This window comes from Mastigoproctus giganteus, chromosome 12 (genome assembly GCF_048544385.1).
Source record: "Mastigoproctus giganteus isolate SK-2022 chromosome 12, ASM4854438v1, whole genome shotgun sequence".
In the NCBI taxonomy this organism is placed as follows: domain Eukaryota; kingdom Metazoa; phylum Arthropoda; class Arachnida; order Uropygi; family Thelyphonidae; genus Mastigoproctus; species Mastigoproctus giganteus.
The window spans coordinates 39,460,187-39,477,013 of NC_143586.1; the positions used below are offsets into that span (position 1 = coordinate 39,460,187).

Consider the following 16,827-nt stretch of genomic DNA (forward strand, 5'->3'; position numbering starts at 1 on the left):
ATATGAAGTTTTCTGAACAATGTAAAAAGGCTGCTAGGACAACCCATGAGGATTTGTCAATTATATCTAGGAATTTTTAACGTTGAGATAAAGAGGTAATTATTCCATTATATAATGCAATGGGTAAGCTAATCTTGAATATTATGTACAGTCTTGGACACTCCACTTCAGGAAGTATGTGTACCCATTGGTGAAGGTAAAGAGAAGAATGATGAGATTAAGGGCAAAAAGGGGCATTCTTACCAAGAGAGGTATGAGGTTTGTAAGCTAGTGTTTAGAAACCAGGCATCTGCAGAGTAACCTGATTGAGGTGTTAAGCCTTGAAAGGTTGAGTAAACTAAATGCCAAGGGAATTTTTACACTTACTCACATAAGAAACACAATGCAGCATAAATTTAAACTGAGGACTAACTATAGTGACATGATAATTGTAGAATGACTGACTGTTGGCACAAACTTACTCTTGTGGAATTTGGAAGTTTATCTAAATTTAAGGAGAAACTAGATAAATACATGAAACAAGGTAAATGCAGTGAGGGTAGTGACAATTTTTTAATTTAATTAACTTTTTTAATTTGTTATTTTATTTATTTATTTATTGGCTAATGCTACATAAGCTTGCTTCCTTGCATCATTTTGCCAATAATAATACTACAGAACCTCTTCAGCATAAATTTATTAAAAGGATAAATGAATTGGGCTCGAGTCCTGAATAAGTTTACAATGCTGATGAGGGCAGCTAATTTTTAGTTTTACCAAAGAACACTTTAGTTCATAAAAATGAAAATTCTGCACCAGGTTGCAAAAATCACAAGGCTGATGCCTTGTGTGAATTTCACCAGAAGCCACAAATAATGTTTACTGATGACAGAAAAAATTACATGGGCTTTCAAGTACAGCTCACTTCCTGTTTTCAACAAGGTCACAAAGAATGGTTAAGCAAATAGAGAATCGTTCATCAAATGGTTTCATACTAAATTTGACCTTGTGCATTCTTAATTCTTAAGAATGCACAAGGTCATCCAAATGCAGAAAAACTGCAAAATGATGATGTGGCAAACTGAATAACAATTTCTTCCTCTTAACCACCCACCTTTAATGCATCCAGTGGACCAAAATATGATTCAGGTGATCATGTAACTTTAAAAATGAAGCGTTTGCACTTGCTGAAACCCAGGATTCTGTGTTATTAGAGTTATTTGAGACTTTATAGAGAAAATTATAGCCAAAATAGGATGATTATTAAAGATTTAGAATGAGGAGCAATAAAGTTGAGGACAGCAAAGAGCTGATATCAGTTGTGGGGCTGATAAACTGAATGAGCCATGAAGATGAAATAAGTTGGGAAAAGGCTAAAATAAGTTTGGGAAAAGGTTACAAATTCAATTAACAGCAAAAAAGAATGATTTTCAAATTAAATTCAAAATAATGGGTTCTAAAATGGGCTAATGGATGGTCTTACTACTACCCAAAAACCATCTCAAGTTCTACAATTTGTGTAGCAACCTTATCTATACACTCATCACACAGAATCAAAACTGGCAAATTGAAAATGTTTAACTCATGTATCCAGATTCAAGATCATTAATGTTTGATAGCATATCAGTTGGGAAATCCCTATACAGTTGCTTAGGAACAACCCACACAACTGCTCTAACCTCAACAGGATAAAATCACTAAACAGATTTTTTCCAAATGTAATAATTAGGATCTTCAAGGAGTCATCTATCGACCTATATTTGTGGAAGTACAACACCATCTACAGGCAAGAACTTGGTATCACTTGGAGGAAATGTGTGGGCTGGAGCTGTACTTTTTGCCAAGATCTACTGTTGTAACCTGCAGGGCTCTGAAGCTGTGAAAGTAATCATTTCATCATCCTTACTCTTTAATCATCTGAGCAACACCTGTTTTAAACTAATTGTGACTAAGTTTCTCCCAGCATTAGAAGCGCACTGTCCGGCATTTTTTTTACCTTAACATGTCAAACTGAATGTCAAACTGATTTTGTAAATCTCTCTGGTTTCTGTTACGGGGTCTCTGCAATTATATCTTTTACAGTTATTAAATAACGTTATAGATACTTTGTCTCACAAGACAAAGAAAATGAAAAATGAAGATCAACAAGGAGCCATTCAAATGAATCTGATGAAACATAAAGATGCTATTTTATGTTTTAACACATATACGGAAGGGTTACAGAAAACAATATACAAGCTTACGAGATCCTGCTTTTACCATCAACTACGAATGGGTTAGAAAAAAGAGAATAAGCAAATAAAACAGACAATTTTTGATTTCTTTATTAAAAATTTAATACAGTATTATTGTGTAATACATTCTGAATAAATACACATGTAAATTAATAATTTATGTCCATAAAATAATGTTTCAAAGTTATAATCTGATCCAACCACTCCAAAAATTTTGATAATCTGAATACCCTATCCATATTAATTAGTTTGGATTACTGTGACTGCACTATATTTAAATGTATATGGAAGAAAGAGGACGAATGGCATGCAGCAGTGCATTTACTACAAGGCTAAGTGAAGATAAGACTCTAGGGGCTATTCTCCAGGCTCATAATACCTTTCCATAACTACCATTAACTATGTAGTTTACTTATTATTGTTTATTATTCTTAATTTATTTAACATGAGGGTTATTCCAAAAATAATGCTCACAATTTTTTTATAAAGTTTACATATTCTACAGCATTATTACTTATCAACAATACAGATATATTATCTCTGGGAACATGGCTTATTTTTATACGTAATCACTATCATATTCAGCAGCCTTGTGCCATCTTGAAACAATAGCCTGTATGCCTTACGGGTAAAATTCTTGTCCTGCCTAACCAGCCTTTTGCAAAGATCAACTATTCATAATTCTTGCACATACTTGCGTCACCAACATTCAACTGGAGAAATAGTTCTCTAAAATTTACACACCTGGCCCTGATGACTACAGGTGACCATTGAGATGGCAACCATAAAGATTGGCATGTCAGTGTTATGCGGATGTCATCCACTAAGTCCAGATTTTTACAGCCACTAAGTCCAGATTTTTACAGTAAATATAGCTTTGAAAAAAGGGGCAGTATGGGGCATTATTTTTGAAGTAACCTTGTATTTACTTAATGTTTATTATTCTTGAGAAGCATCCCAAATATTTAAAATTAATCTAAGCTGGTATCAATAAAACTGTTGTAACCTCCAGAAAGCAGTGCTGTTAACTGAAGTTGGAACATAATTCTAGAACATAAAGTGAGGTGACTTTAAGCAAGGTTTCCCTATACAATGAGCTGAACTGAACAGTGTACAGTATGTTTATGGAAAGGCTATTTGTTAAGCATGTATATGGTTCAATACAATATATATGAACCAGTGATACTTACATACCAGATGCATTCAACCTGTTTGTGGTACAATACACATAGAGCCATTAGTTACACTGAAGAATGAAAGCAAGTACATAATGCATAACTAAAATGGTTATGCACTATGTACATTAGGTGATGCCCTCTGTTTAAAATACATTTGCAACTTAGGTTGATCCATTTGATAAGAACATCATATCTACTGCAAATATAAGCTAAATGGCAACCAAAGATCAGCCCTGATGGCTGCCATCACTCAAGGGACCAAAGCATCCTGAGAGATGGAAAATAAATGCAAATAGGCATGAAATTTTAAGATTTTTTTTTTTTTTTTTTATGAAAACCCCAAACACGAAAGGTATCAAAACCTATAGTACTTAGTACCGTGCATGGGTTGAAGGAGAAGTATGGGGAGAGGGGGATGCCGGAAACTTTGCTCTAGAGACTAACATGGGTTTCACCACTTCAAGCCTCCAATAGCAAAGTGGTGGTATTTCACCAGTTGATGAAAGTAATACTTCAATGCTTGTGTTGAAATATAATCCTGTATCTTGTATTGTGCTGTGTTGAGATTAAAGGTAAACATAAGTTTTGTTATGTGTTTGAATGGAAGTATTTTCACACAGCAACTAGCTACACACTTTGAATACATTATTTTCAGATCGATCAGCACATATTTTGCTAGCCAAGGCCATCAATAAATTATGAAAGAGCTGTCATGACTAGCTTACTGAAATTGAATCCCATGTGGAGTATTAGATTTTTATTTTAGTTAGATCCCTAGATATAATTTGTTTAAAACATATTAGCAACTCAGATTGACCTGTGAATAATGGTGCCGTCTCTGCTGCAAGTATAAGCCCAAAACTGATGGATGACATCTTGCTATCATCACTGGTAGGACCAAAGCATCCTCTAAGATTGAAACTGTATGTAGAGATGCAGTAACAGTCTCTTTTCCTTTCTTTAAGATATCAATTATGAAAGAAATTTAGGAAAACACAATGAAAAAATCGGTTCTGCCTACTGAGACTACCTTGTCTCTTCTGAAGGCAAAGTGCATTCAGAGTTCAAATATTTGAAGTAACATTCCCAAAATCAAAAACTAAACAGGTAAAAATATCCTTCTGTTCCTGATCAACCTCCTTTAGATTCAGCACTTATCAAGTATTTCCTTTGGATGTGCATAACTGGCAAAAGAGATAAAAATACCACAGCAAGTTTGTTGGCTATAACAACATGGCACTAGGGACTAGGCTGTGTCAGCACATTCATTTGATATCTTGTGAGAGCAATTTTAAAAATTCTGCAACTCTTTTGTAATTATATTTTATTATTTTTATCTTTCCCTCTCTAGATTCAGCAATTAATCTCAATCTGAACTTACTGACTTCCCAAGTATCTAGTAAAAATTACTAGAGCAGTGGTTTTCAACCAGGGTGCCACGTAATTTGGGTTTAAGTTACTTAAACTTTTTTTTTATTTTTTAAATTTATATATTTATTTCAATATATCCATTAAAATAATTTTCCTCCTAATGATATTTATTCAGCCAATGGGAGAAGAGAAATGTGGGTTATGTGGTAATACGTAACAAATACAAAAATACGTAACAGAAGCTTGTTTTACTGTGGTAAAACAAACTTCTGTTTAAGCATGATCACGCACTATCTAACATGACCATGCGGAAACATTCTTGATTTCCATATGTAATTTATTTATTTAAATAAACTAAATACAACAAGGCATAATATTTTAAGAGTTTAAGAATCTATATCTATATAATATCAGTGTAGATACACCATAGACAACTCTTAAAGTAGTGTGAAAGGCACCCAAGGATGAAAAGCCAACTAGCATTGAAACAGTGCCGTCTCAGTGGCGGTGCCCAGCGAAAATAGTCTTCTCTATTAGTGAAGTGTTGCTTATTCGAGGTAGTGCAATACATGTAACTTGTTGTGGAGGATAAGCACAATATGATATACAGATGAAATGATGCCTTTCACACTACGATTGTAGTTTTTCTTTAAGTTGTCTATGGTATATCTACACCATATTATATGTAGATATAGTAATGTATTTATGTATTCATAGCTGAGGAAGAGACACACACAGAGTCGAAAGCTTCTGTAAGTATTTTAATTTATCAAAAGAAGCGAGCGCAGCCCCCTAGTTTATTTCATTATAAATAGGTGTACAGTATCTTTTTTATTTTGTGGTAATCTTTAATTGATGTTTATTTAGTACTTCTATATAAAGAATAAAATTATTATAAATATATAATTTGTATTATGAACTGTAATTTTGTAAAAAAAAATGCCTCTTGAAATGCTTCAAGAGGCATTTTTTTCCAAGATAATTTTCTATTTTCTTTATAAATTTCAATAGCATGCATAAGCATTTTTAACAGAATGCACAAACTGCATCTAACACGATTTGCATGGAGTAAAAAGTTTACGAAGCTTAAAAAAAAAAAAAAAAAAAGGAATGAAGAGAAGATTCTGAAAATTTATTTGTTTTTATACGATCGAAGGTTTCAGTAAAGGGGAAACACATTTCACCATAATAATGCAAAAAACTACACAATTCCAGCTATCGGTATTTTCTCAAATGCAATAACATTGAGTTTACTACCCATTTATAATTGCTTGCAGTAACATAAAAGCCCAATAAACCGGAAAGTGCAAATGTTTTATGGTCGTGACCTCCAGAAATGTGCTTTAGAAAAATGTCACAAAGGCGGTTCAAAATTGCTTCTTATAACAGAACATATGATAATGATGAAAGTGTAGTGCGTTTTAGTGATTTGAATTGGTAACTAATACAATTTGCACTATAAAAACGACCTTTTAGAGAGTTATATAACGAAAATTTCAACTTCTGAGGTCGTGGAACGAATTACCAAAAAACAACGTGTTATTGGGTTCACATTACGATTGTGTCTCTGGAACGGATTAATATCGTAAAGCTGGGTAACTTTATTGTATAGCTATGTGCATGGTTTGAAATGCGGTATTTATGAATGTTAAACATTCATAAATACCGCATTTCAAACCACACTATTTTTTGCAATTAATATTCATATTTTCGTTGATACTTGATAGTTTGAAAAAAAAAAAAAAAAAAAACCTTGTAAACCAGGGAACTGGTAAAGAGAGAATGCCTGAATATACAGAGAGAGAATCGGATCTAATAGGCAGAAAAATGAGTAGGGGTGCCATAAAATAAATTACTTAGGGGTGCCATTATTAAAAAAAGGTCGAAAACCACTGCACTAGACTATCAGCAGTTTCACTGGATATTTCATTAGTGCCATTTTTACAAATTTCACATTTCATTCATTCATAGTCAGCAGAGAAGAGATCATTTGACTGCAGTTGTAGTAGAACTCTAATTTTTTTTCAAAATAAAAGAATTAGATCTGACTTAGATATCTTAGTATTATATTTTAGAGAATGTCATAATGGTTTATCTCAAAGCTTTCCTTCTTTTCACAGTCAATTTAGTCCTTTATCCCAGCAGGTACTTTCCAGCTGTTTTCTTTCGGATTTAGGAGTTTTATTATACAAACTTTTGCACCATTCTTTGGATGTGCATGACTGGCAGAAAAAGACAAGTGGAGTGCTTTCCTAACTGCCTTTCAAAACTGAGGAACATTGCTGAATTAAAAAAAATGTGTGATTCTTGTATTAATCACTTTCTGATTCTATTTTAATTTTTTTTTATTCAAAAAAAAGAGAAGGAAAATCACTGCTATTAACTCATAAATAATTTCAGTCTATAAATAAATATTAAAAAGGGACAATAACACAAACATTAGTGTGACTGAAATTGGTATATATTAACTGTGAAAAACTAACATGCGTTTCTTTAAGTAGCAAGAAGTTAGTACAGGCAGGATGACTCCACACACAAATAGAAAGCAGCATGTTAGCAAGGTAAAAGAAGCAGAAGAAAGACCCAATATTCCACTTTTTTTTTTTGAAAGATTTCTCACTAACCCTCTGAAACCATTTGTGAGTCATCAGAAGCCCTCGACATCACTTGACTAGATGAACTTAGGAAAGGGTCACTGCTCCTCCTGGTATAATGATCCAGAATGCGACTGGCTGCTAAAGGAAAACACTATCCAATCTCAAATAAAGAATTATATGATTCCTCAAGCATTTTGAACCAACAACATATATATATGTACATGACTACTATGTTTACCAAAATAAAAATATCATTAAACACATGTTTTTCACATGCATTCCATGTGAAATGCATGTGAAAAACAAAAATCCTTCTGTTACGGTACATTTGATTTAGAATAAATCAGATATATTAAAGTGTATAGCCAGCTAATGCTCTAAATTTGATTGAAAATCAAATTAGATTTAAATAGTCAATTCAATGGAAGCTCAAAAATAATTAATGTATCCCGCTTCCCATGTGAAATGCAAGCAATACTGGACAGGGTTATGTTATCTTATGTGCCAAAGTAATACCAGATGCATTCAATCTGTTTGTGGTACAATACACACAGAGCCAAGACTATGATTAGAATGTTGTGTCTGTAAATTGCATGTATTCCATAGTCAGTTCCCATTTTATGCAATTTACAAGAACAGCTTCCAGGAGGAAAAAATCAAGCCACTCTCTTTAAAGACTGGCCTATTTGGTTCCTGCGCACGTGTGTGGATGGGGGGGAGGGGGCAGATAACCGGTTCCTCCCTTTTGAGACAGAGTTTAAACATAGAACTTTCCTAAACAGTGTGGAAGAAAAGTGCTTATAGCAGCCACTGCTAGTCTTGAAGGTCAAGTGTGAAACAACCAAATAAGTACAGTTGTTGTTGTTGTTGTTGTTCAGTTTTTAGGAGCATTAGCAACTAAGGCCATATTGCTCCGGGGATATGCAGTGGTCATTCCCTGACCTTTCCGCATCCTCCGTATTTGGTGGCTCACGGGCTCGAACCGCGGTCTAATCAAGAAGCATGTGCTACTCACTGCTGCTCCTGCCCACCTGGCTACGGAAGCGCCAATAAGTACAGTAAACCCTCGCTATTCGCGGGGGTTACGTTCCTGAGAAATGCCGCGAATATCGAAAACGCGAATACTGAGTTATGGCTCCCATAGTAATAAAGGGGTTCCGTTTCGAAGTATGAAATATATAAGAAAAACTAGTCTAAAATTTTGTCTATGTATGTATTATATGTACCTTCATAATATGACTATGTACATAGGCAGTACATAGTGAAATGTAAGCATATGGCATCGAAATTAAAATAAGAAACAATTTAATATTAAATGTAATATTTATTAGAAATTTCAAACCAGCGCCTTTGCTAGCTAAAACACTTATCCCGCCAGTGCTATCACCAGTTTTGCTAAAGTGTTGATAAAGGAGTTTTGCTTTTTCACGAATGAGTGAACTTAACAGAATTTTATTTTGAGTTCGGTCTTCTATCCACAGATTTAAAGCCTTTTCCCTTTTTTCTAATTTAACATCACGAGTTACAGAGCAAATCTTTGAAGCAATTAACGTGTTTTCACGGACACTACAGCGGATTTTTTCTTCTGATTTTTTGATTGATCGTACCATCGTTTCCTTGATTTTATAATGTTTTGCCATTGAGGAGACACTTTCACCATTAGAAATTTTGTCTAATAACTCAATTTTATTCGCTGATGTCATCACCTTCTTTGATATTTTCACATTTCCCTTGTTATTCGTAGCCATATTTTTGTACGGGTTAGAAAGAACTTGTCCACAATAAAGTCACTTTCTTCCGTTAATTAATTAACAAGCCCGAAAAAGTCTGTTTTACACTGCAAAATGGTAGATTTGTCACTTTTATAAGCATATCAATTTATAAATTGATAAATTTATTCAATTTATAAGCATATAAATTAAAAGCAAACGACGAAACCTTCCATGACAAGCGCATAACACATACTGAACAAGGATTAGCGAGAAACTTCCATGCTCGCGATTTTGTCACCCCTCTTCCCCCACCCACTGAGCACTGTTTTGACCAGGAAAGATAATTTTAGCCACGCTCGTGTTTTTTTATGGTGGAAAATGTTCATGGAACTTTAAAATTCAAATTTTTTTAGGTTTCATTTTATATTAAATCAGTGACCGCAAATGCAGATACCGCGAATAGCGGGGGTTTACTGTATATGAAATAATATCAGTTTAATTTTTGTTATGTAACCATGACAATATATATACAGTAATACCCCGAAGTTACGCGATAGGTGGGTCCGACGAAAATCGCTTAAGTCGAATTCGCGTAAGTCGGGGTACAACTTTGCATATAAATACATATAAATTTTGTTTAATTGGGACCAAGGACTAACCAAAACACTAGTTTAGAAGAAAAATATTTAATAAAATTGCAGTTCTTTATACATATTAATACAAAATATGTATTAAAAAAATAAATTAGTTACATAAAAAAGTTATTTCGATGTCGATGGCTTGATAAAATCTAACAAATTCGTCTGACGACACAGCGCCTTCTTTTTTTCACGCAAAATTTCTTCGTAGCAAGCTAATAATTTTTTTATTCCTTGCTTTGTAGCTATAACGCGTTCTTCGTTGGAGTCTATGTTTTCTAAAATTTTTGAGCCCTTTTCAATTGAGCTGAGACCTTCTGTCAAGCTTGCAATTGTCATGTGCTTTTCTGGTGGAATTGGGTCTGAGTGTCGGATACTTCAGTGACATTTTGGTCACGCATCTCTATGAGCTCATTTATTGTAAGCTCCTGACTATGTGAATCCAACAGCTCGTTGACATCATCACCATTGACTTCCAAATTTAATTGCCTGGCAAGATTAACAACTTCTTCTATCACATGAGCAACATGATCAGTTTCTGGCATTGTTTTCGTCTCATTTTTGAAAAAAAACGGACAAAGTTTCTTCCAGACACCATTCAATGTTTTTTTGTGAATTTCATCCCAAGATTCTTCAGTGATTCTTACGACATCTAAAACATTGAATTGTTTCCAAAAGTCTTTAACAGATATCTCAGTATTTTGTCTCATAGCTTCATTCAGACGTGCAAACGAATGCCTCGTGTAGTAGGCCTTGAATGTTTTGATGACTCCCTGGTCCACTGGTTGAAGCAAACTGGTTGTGTTTGGAGGCAAAAACACAACTTTCACACGTGGGTCGAAATTAATTAGGGTGGCAGGAGGGTGACCGGGTGCATTGTCAATAAGAAGCATCACTTTAAATGGAATCTGTTTAGACTTGCAATAACGTTCGACTTCGGGTATGAAGTGATGACCAAACCAGTCCTCAAAAACGGAAGCTGTCACCCAAGCTTTATGATTTGACTTCCAAATCACTGGTAAGCTAATTTTAGATATATTTTTTAAAACTCTTGGGTTTTCGGAGCGATATATTAAGAGAGGTTTTAACTTGCAGTCACCAGCTGCATTCCGGCCAACCATTACTGTCAATCGGTCTTTGGAAACCTTAAAGCCTGGAAAGTTTTTTTCTTTGTGAAAACGATGTAATTTCCGACAAAAGTTGAGCAAGAATTCGAACATACACATATAAATATGACAGTTGGAATGCAAATTCTAGTGTGCAGCTCATGCGGCAGCAAAGTTGAATTTTGTTCATCTTTCGCTCTCACTCTCCGCCGTCGCACCGTATATCGATAGCATATGAAAAACGACCTTGAAGATAGTGGGCAGCAGTGTTGCCAAACGAAAAAATCAAGAACCGCGTAACTCAGAGTTCGCGTAAGTCGGGGTGTTACTGTATATATATTGTCATGTAGTAATATAAAACTGTAAAGAAGCAAAATAAGCAGAACAAGGAAAATAACAAAAGTTATTGTATGTTGTATTGTATTGTATTGTATGTGAAATGTATATACATTGTCATGTATATACATCTCACATAGTCTTCAGAAAGCTACAAGTGGTAAGGTTCCCAAGTACTTTTCATTAACAGGGGCATTTGTACTGGGTTTTTACAGAGAGAAAACTTAAATTTTTCATCTAGAACAGATAAACTGACTTTTAGCACAAAAATATTACAAATTCCTTATAGTGATTTCACTATTAATCTGTAACATTACTTTTGATATTTTTATCTCACAGTTCTGTTCCTATGTAAAGCAAGAGAGTACTTGAGTATTGAGGGCATTCTATGAGGATATGTTTGATATGATGGATTAATAGAAGTTACATTAAGGAGGGTTCTCTCCAATAAGCAAGAACAGATGATTGGATAGGAATGACCAATTCAGAGTCTTACCAAAATGATTTTATCTTGCCTGTTTCTTCTGAAACTAGACGTCCACAGCTGAGGTTCTTTTTTAATCTGAACTAGTTTATTATTTATTTGAGTTTGCCACAGTTCAGACCATTGATTCCTACATGCTGTTTTAACAATGGGTTTATAATCAGTGTATGGCACTTTTGGAGGGCAGAATGATCCACTGTCAGGATCTTTAGCAGCATGATATGCACATTCATTACCTGGGATGCCGACATGACCAGGGATCCAGCAGAAGGTGATATTCTGGTTGGATGTTTAATACAGATATAATCTAGATCGGATCTGTTTCAGAATGGGATGATGGAGAGACAGGGTAGACTGAATGGCAGTGACTGCTCTTAAGGAATCTGTATACAGGGTGATTCACTACCAGTGTGACAAACTTGCAGGAGGTGTAGGGTGCACAAAGACAAATCAGAATCACATAGCATTGCAGGGTCCAAAATGCCTTCGTCATGTGGTAGAGGACGTTGAACGGGAGGTCGCATGAACAGCGATCCCGCTGGAAGTCAGCATTTGCGAACCGGTTCCCGAGGCAGTAGGATGGATGAGTATTCAAACGTTGAACTGGCTGACGTGCACCTCGCGTATGGAGCTGCGGACTGTAACGGACGCACCGCTCTGCGCTTGTACCAGGAGCGTTTCCCGCATAGGCGTGCTCCTCATCATACGATTTTCGCACGTGTGCACAGAAGGTTACGTGAGACTGGTTGTTTCATGAGAGGTACCATGAATCGAGAGCAAATGACGAGGACGCCAGACAATGAGGAGAATGTCCTACGTCTTGCAGAAGGCAATCCGAGTACGAGTACTCGAGCGATAGGCCAACGATTGGGTATTTCCCAATCCACTGTATGGAGGATACTGTTGACAAACCAAATGAGTTCATACCATCTGCAACGCGTGCAATCATTGGAGCCTGCGGATTATCCACTCCAGAGGACTTTTGCTACTTGGTTTCTTCAACAGAAACGGTTCACAAATGTTGACTTCCAGCAGGATTGCTGTTCAGGCGACCTCCCGTTCAACATCCTCTACGGCATGACGAAGGCATTTCGGACCCTGCAGTGCTATGTGATTCCGATTCGTCTTTGTGCTCCCTACACCTCCTGCAAGTTTGTCGCACTGGTAGTGAATCATCCTGTATATCAGAGCTTGCTTGAAATGCTGGTTGCTTATATTATCTAGGGCTAGTTTTATTGTGTACAATTCTGTGGTATAGATATTGCATTCAGTAGGAAGAGGGACAGCTATTGAGAAGGTAGAAGAAATTGCTGCAGCACATACAGCTTCCTCTGTTTTGGAGCCATCAGTATACATAAGTAATTTCTCTGAATTTTCTAAGGTATGGGCTTAATGTAGCTGCTGAAAGTTGTTGTTTGGCAGGGAGCCTTTTCCCCGTCTCAGAAAGAAGTTATCACGAGGTGAGAACTGCATCTAGGGAAGTTCAGGAGGAGCAATGCATTCGAGGATATGCTGGAAGTTAATGTTACAACTGAGCATGAGCTCTTGCAATCAAAGACCCACAGGGTGGTTTTCATTAGGTTTATAGTGGTAAAGCATTACATATTGAAGTTCAGACAGGTATTCCCAGTTGGGATGAGATGAAATACTTTACATTTCTGCAGCATAGTTACACAGTAAGGATTTTTGTCTGAGGTGCAGTGGAGGTTCACTTGCCTCAATATACAGGCTGTGGACTGGATATGTTCTGAAGGCTCCTATGACTATCCCTTAGGGCACTATGCTGAATAGTATTCAGATGTAACAAGGAACAGTTCCTTGCAGAGTCATATGCAGATGATCCATAATCTAAGTGGGACTGAATGTTTTATAGAGAAGTGAGAGGGAATGTCTATCAGCACCCCGGAGACAGCTCTTAACACATTTGTTCAATTTTTTTAGACAGGCCATCTGAAGGTAGCTATATGAGTAGAAAAACTAAATTTATTATCTAGATATAAATCCAATAAACAAAAATTGTTGGTAAAGAGGAATCATGTTATTTTTTAAATATATTTCAGGATCTGGATGTAATTTCAGTTTTTTTTACAGAAATGAACTGTAATAGATTTCTTTTCTTCTAAGGAAAAGAAATTGTTTTTTCGTTGCATTTTCGTTGCATCCACAATTCTATTCTAATAAGGAAGTTGCCTTTCAATGGCATTCATACATTTGTGATTGACAAGAGATAATGATGTCTTCAATGAACGTGTGATTCAACTGTATTTGGCATGTCTCGTGTCATATTTGTAATTCCTATTATAATTTTTTTTTGGCTGGTGCAGCATAAGCCTCAGGCTTCCTTGTACCATACAGCTAATAATAATAACATTGCACTGAGGATGGAACCCTGTGGTACACCCTCCTCTTGTTCAAATGATTTGGATAAACTGTACATATATCTGATCTACATCTCTATAGAATACAAAATATCATTAGACAAGAGATAATCATAAGGTATAAAAGGCTTGGTAGTCAAAATTCAGACATCAACTTAGAGCAAAGCAACATTCTAATATTGTAAAAGGCAGCAAATCTAGGGCTAGTTTAGATTTTAAAATACACTAAATCACCACATGAGTGCTGACTGATGGACAAAGCAGAGGCCCTTCACCAGTGTGCCATCTATACAAAACATAGTTCATAATGTTAATTTATACCGAATGATATCCCAAATGACAAAAAGAAACAGGCAACACTCTTTTCACATTTTCCTGAACCTGTAATGCTTTTCTGGATGGGACAAGGTTGGTAACTTCTATTGGGAAGACTGAATTTTAAGGTCAGAGCAAAACACCCAAGTTTCATCACCAGTAACAATACAACTGATGGAATTCGGGTTCATTTCCATCCTTTTTTTCCAGCTCCTTGCATAGTTCTCAGTGGTGCACCTTTTGGTCTTCATCTAACAATCTTCAAACAAATTCTGCTGATACCTGATGAATGGTAATGTTTTTCGATAAAAATCCCCCAACATGATCTAAGAAAGCTGCCAGTTCATTAACAATCTTTCAAATGGTTAACTGCAAATCAGAACAAATTTTTTTTGAACTTCGGCAACCATTTGAAAACCGTTTGAAACAAAAGGTCAACTTGAAAATTAATCATCTTTGACAGATTCTCAACCAAAAAGTTTCATCCACTAAAAAGCTGTTACTTTTTTATTGGATAAAACCTAAAGAAGTAACCAAATGCAGTTCTTAACCTTTGGAGGAGTTTCACTCCTTTTCTCCTGGTCTTCACGGAAAACTTTATACACATATACTGTTCCACCAATTTTGTATTTATTACAATTGCAGCAGAGACTTGAACACACACACTGTTCATTAGTGGTTTGGTGGAGCAGGAAGTTGGTCAAAACAGCAATGTGGAGAACTAAGCTTACTGATTATTTTGGTAATAAATATTTTGTAATAAAGAAGCCTTAGAACTTTTTGTTCAGACCTCATAAGTTCACTACAGCAACAAAAAGTCAAGGAAAGCTACTTCCATGGTAACCAATCGCCCAACATAGCCCAACCTGCCACCATCACACCACTAATCAACAATTCAAACAATAATCCATTTCGTATTTTCAATGTACATAAAATTAAACATAATTTAATTTTGTTCATAATTCAATTTTAACAGTAATCAGTCTGTTTTTATAAAGAAAAAGAAGAGTATAACAGTGGCCAATGTATATCATCATTTAGTTTTAGCATTAGAATAAGATTATTTTTAAAAATCAAAATCAAAATTACATTTAAAAAATTAAAAACAAAAATTTTAAAAAATCTTTATATTTAAAAAACAAATTAGCATTATTAATTTTTATTTGTAACATTTTTTACATTTATACATGTATTATCTGATTTAATTTCATTAACTTCTGGATCTGAATTCCAGAACGTAAATTTTGAACAAAATTTAAAAAGGTGCCACCAAGATCTACATTTCTGCAATGGTACAGAATATTCATAAAGGACATCTGTTTTGTGCAATTATTCTGGAAAGGGTAGTGGCCAAACAAATTCCAAGTAGGGCACCATGGGGCTTGATCAAGGAAGTTTTCCCTGACCAAGCAAAGGTCCATATGATACATCAGTTGTGAGCTTAACGTGTCAAAGACAACAGTGTGTGACATGTTATATTGCCATCTGAGAATGTAACCATACAAGTTACAGCATTACAGCTTTTAAAAAAGCTACTGATCAATGACAAAACTGGTAATGACAAATTGGTAAATTTCCCCATGATTATTTTTACAATTGTGCTGTTTCTACTGCAGCATGCACATTTTCCAACTGATAAATAAAAACTTAAAGATTATATCCTCTATCACATGGAAGGGGTTTCAGATTTATATCATTTTACCCTATTCATACAATAATGTTTTAGTTTTGTAAAGGTTTGCAGACACTCTGTACATTCGATAAAAATGCCACAATGTTTGACGTTACGTTCATAACTCAGCAACAGTGGTGCCTAGCTTTCTGACTGAGGAACAATGGAAATTTTCACATACTGTCATTTACTATTTTCATTCAGCAATGAGAAATGGCGGTCATTTAAATAGCTTTCGCATAGGAAAATTTTGGCCAGTATTCCAAGAAAATACTGGTCAAAAATTTCCTGGGCATTACATTGATTGCATGCTAATTCTTAAAGAAATTTCTTTGTTTGGCAGAGCTGTATGCAGAAATTTAAAAATTGAAAATTTTTGATCCATTAAAGGTGGGGGGGGGGGGTCCTGTTACATTGAAAAAATTGTATATAAGCAAAAACAATGAAATCGACTAATTTACATAATTAAAATGAAATGCTTTAAACAAAGCCATTTACATTCGTTTTTACTACAATGTTAATTATGTGCTCAGTAAAAGGTATTTATTCAAAGATAATTAACTGAAACACATGTACAATAATAATCAATTAAAAAAAAAAAAAAACTGAGTAAGAATCAGTTATAGTGAATTTCATTTTCCAAATTACTGAAACTCGCTACACTGACCTTTGCAAAGTGGGCACTTTCTTCTGACCCAATGATGTCTGCTTTAGAGAGGTTTCACTGTATATAAAATAAAATCTATTACAATCCAAAAAACTGTGTGTTTGTTCTATAATACGAGGTGCTACCCAAAAGTTTCTGAAATGTATTTATAAAATAAATT

At 35.0% G+C, this 16,827-nt stretch overlaps 1 protein-coding gene across 3 annotated transcripts in view; it reads right to left on the bottom strand.

The window, feature by feature from the left end:
• Positions 1-16,827, bottom strand: part of LOC150076915 (uncharacterized protein C19orf47 homolog) — a 114,922-nt gene that overhangs the window by 63,276 nt on the left and 34,819 nt on the right. Inside the window, exon 4 of one of the 3 annotated variants that reach the window (XM_090385974.1) lies at positions 7,387-7,494. The exons of 1 other annotated variant lie outside the window; for it this stretch is intronic. In XM_090385974.1, coding sequence (XP_090242100.1) covers positions 7,387-7,494 — 108 coding nt within the window. Of the gene's footprint in view, positions 1-7,386; positions 7,498-16,827 lie in introns of all 3 variants that reach the window. One more of the 3 variants, XM_090385973.1, reaches the window with a different exon arrangement.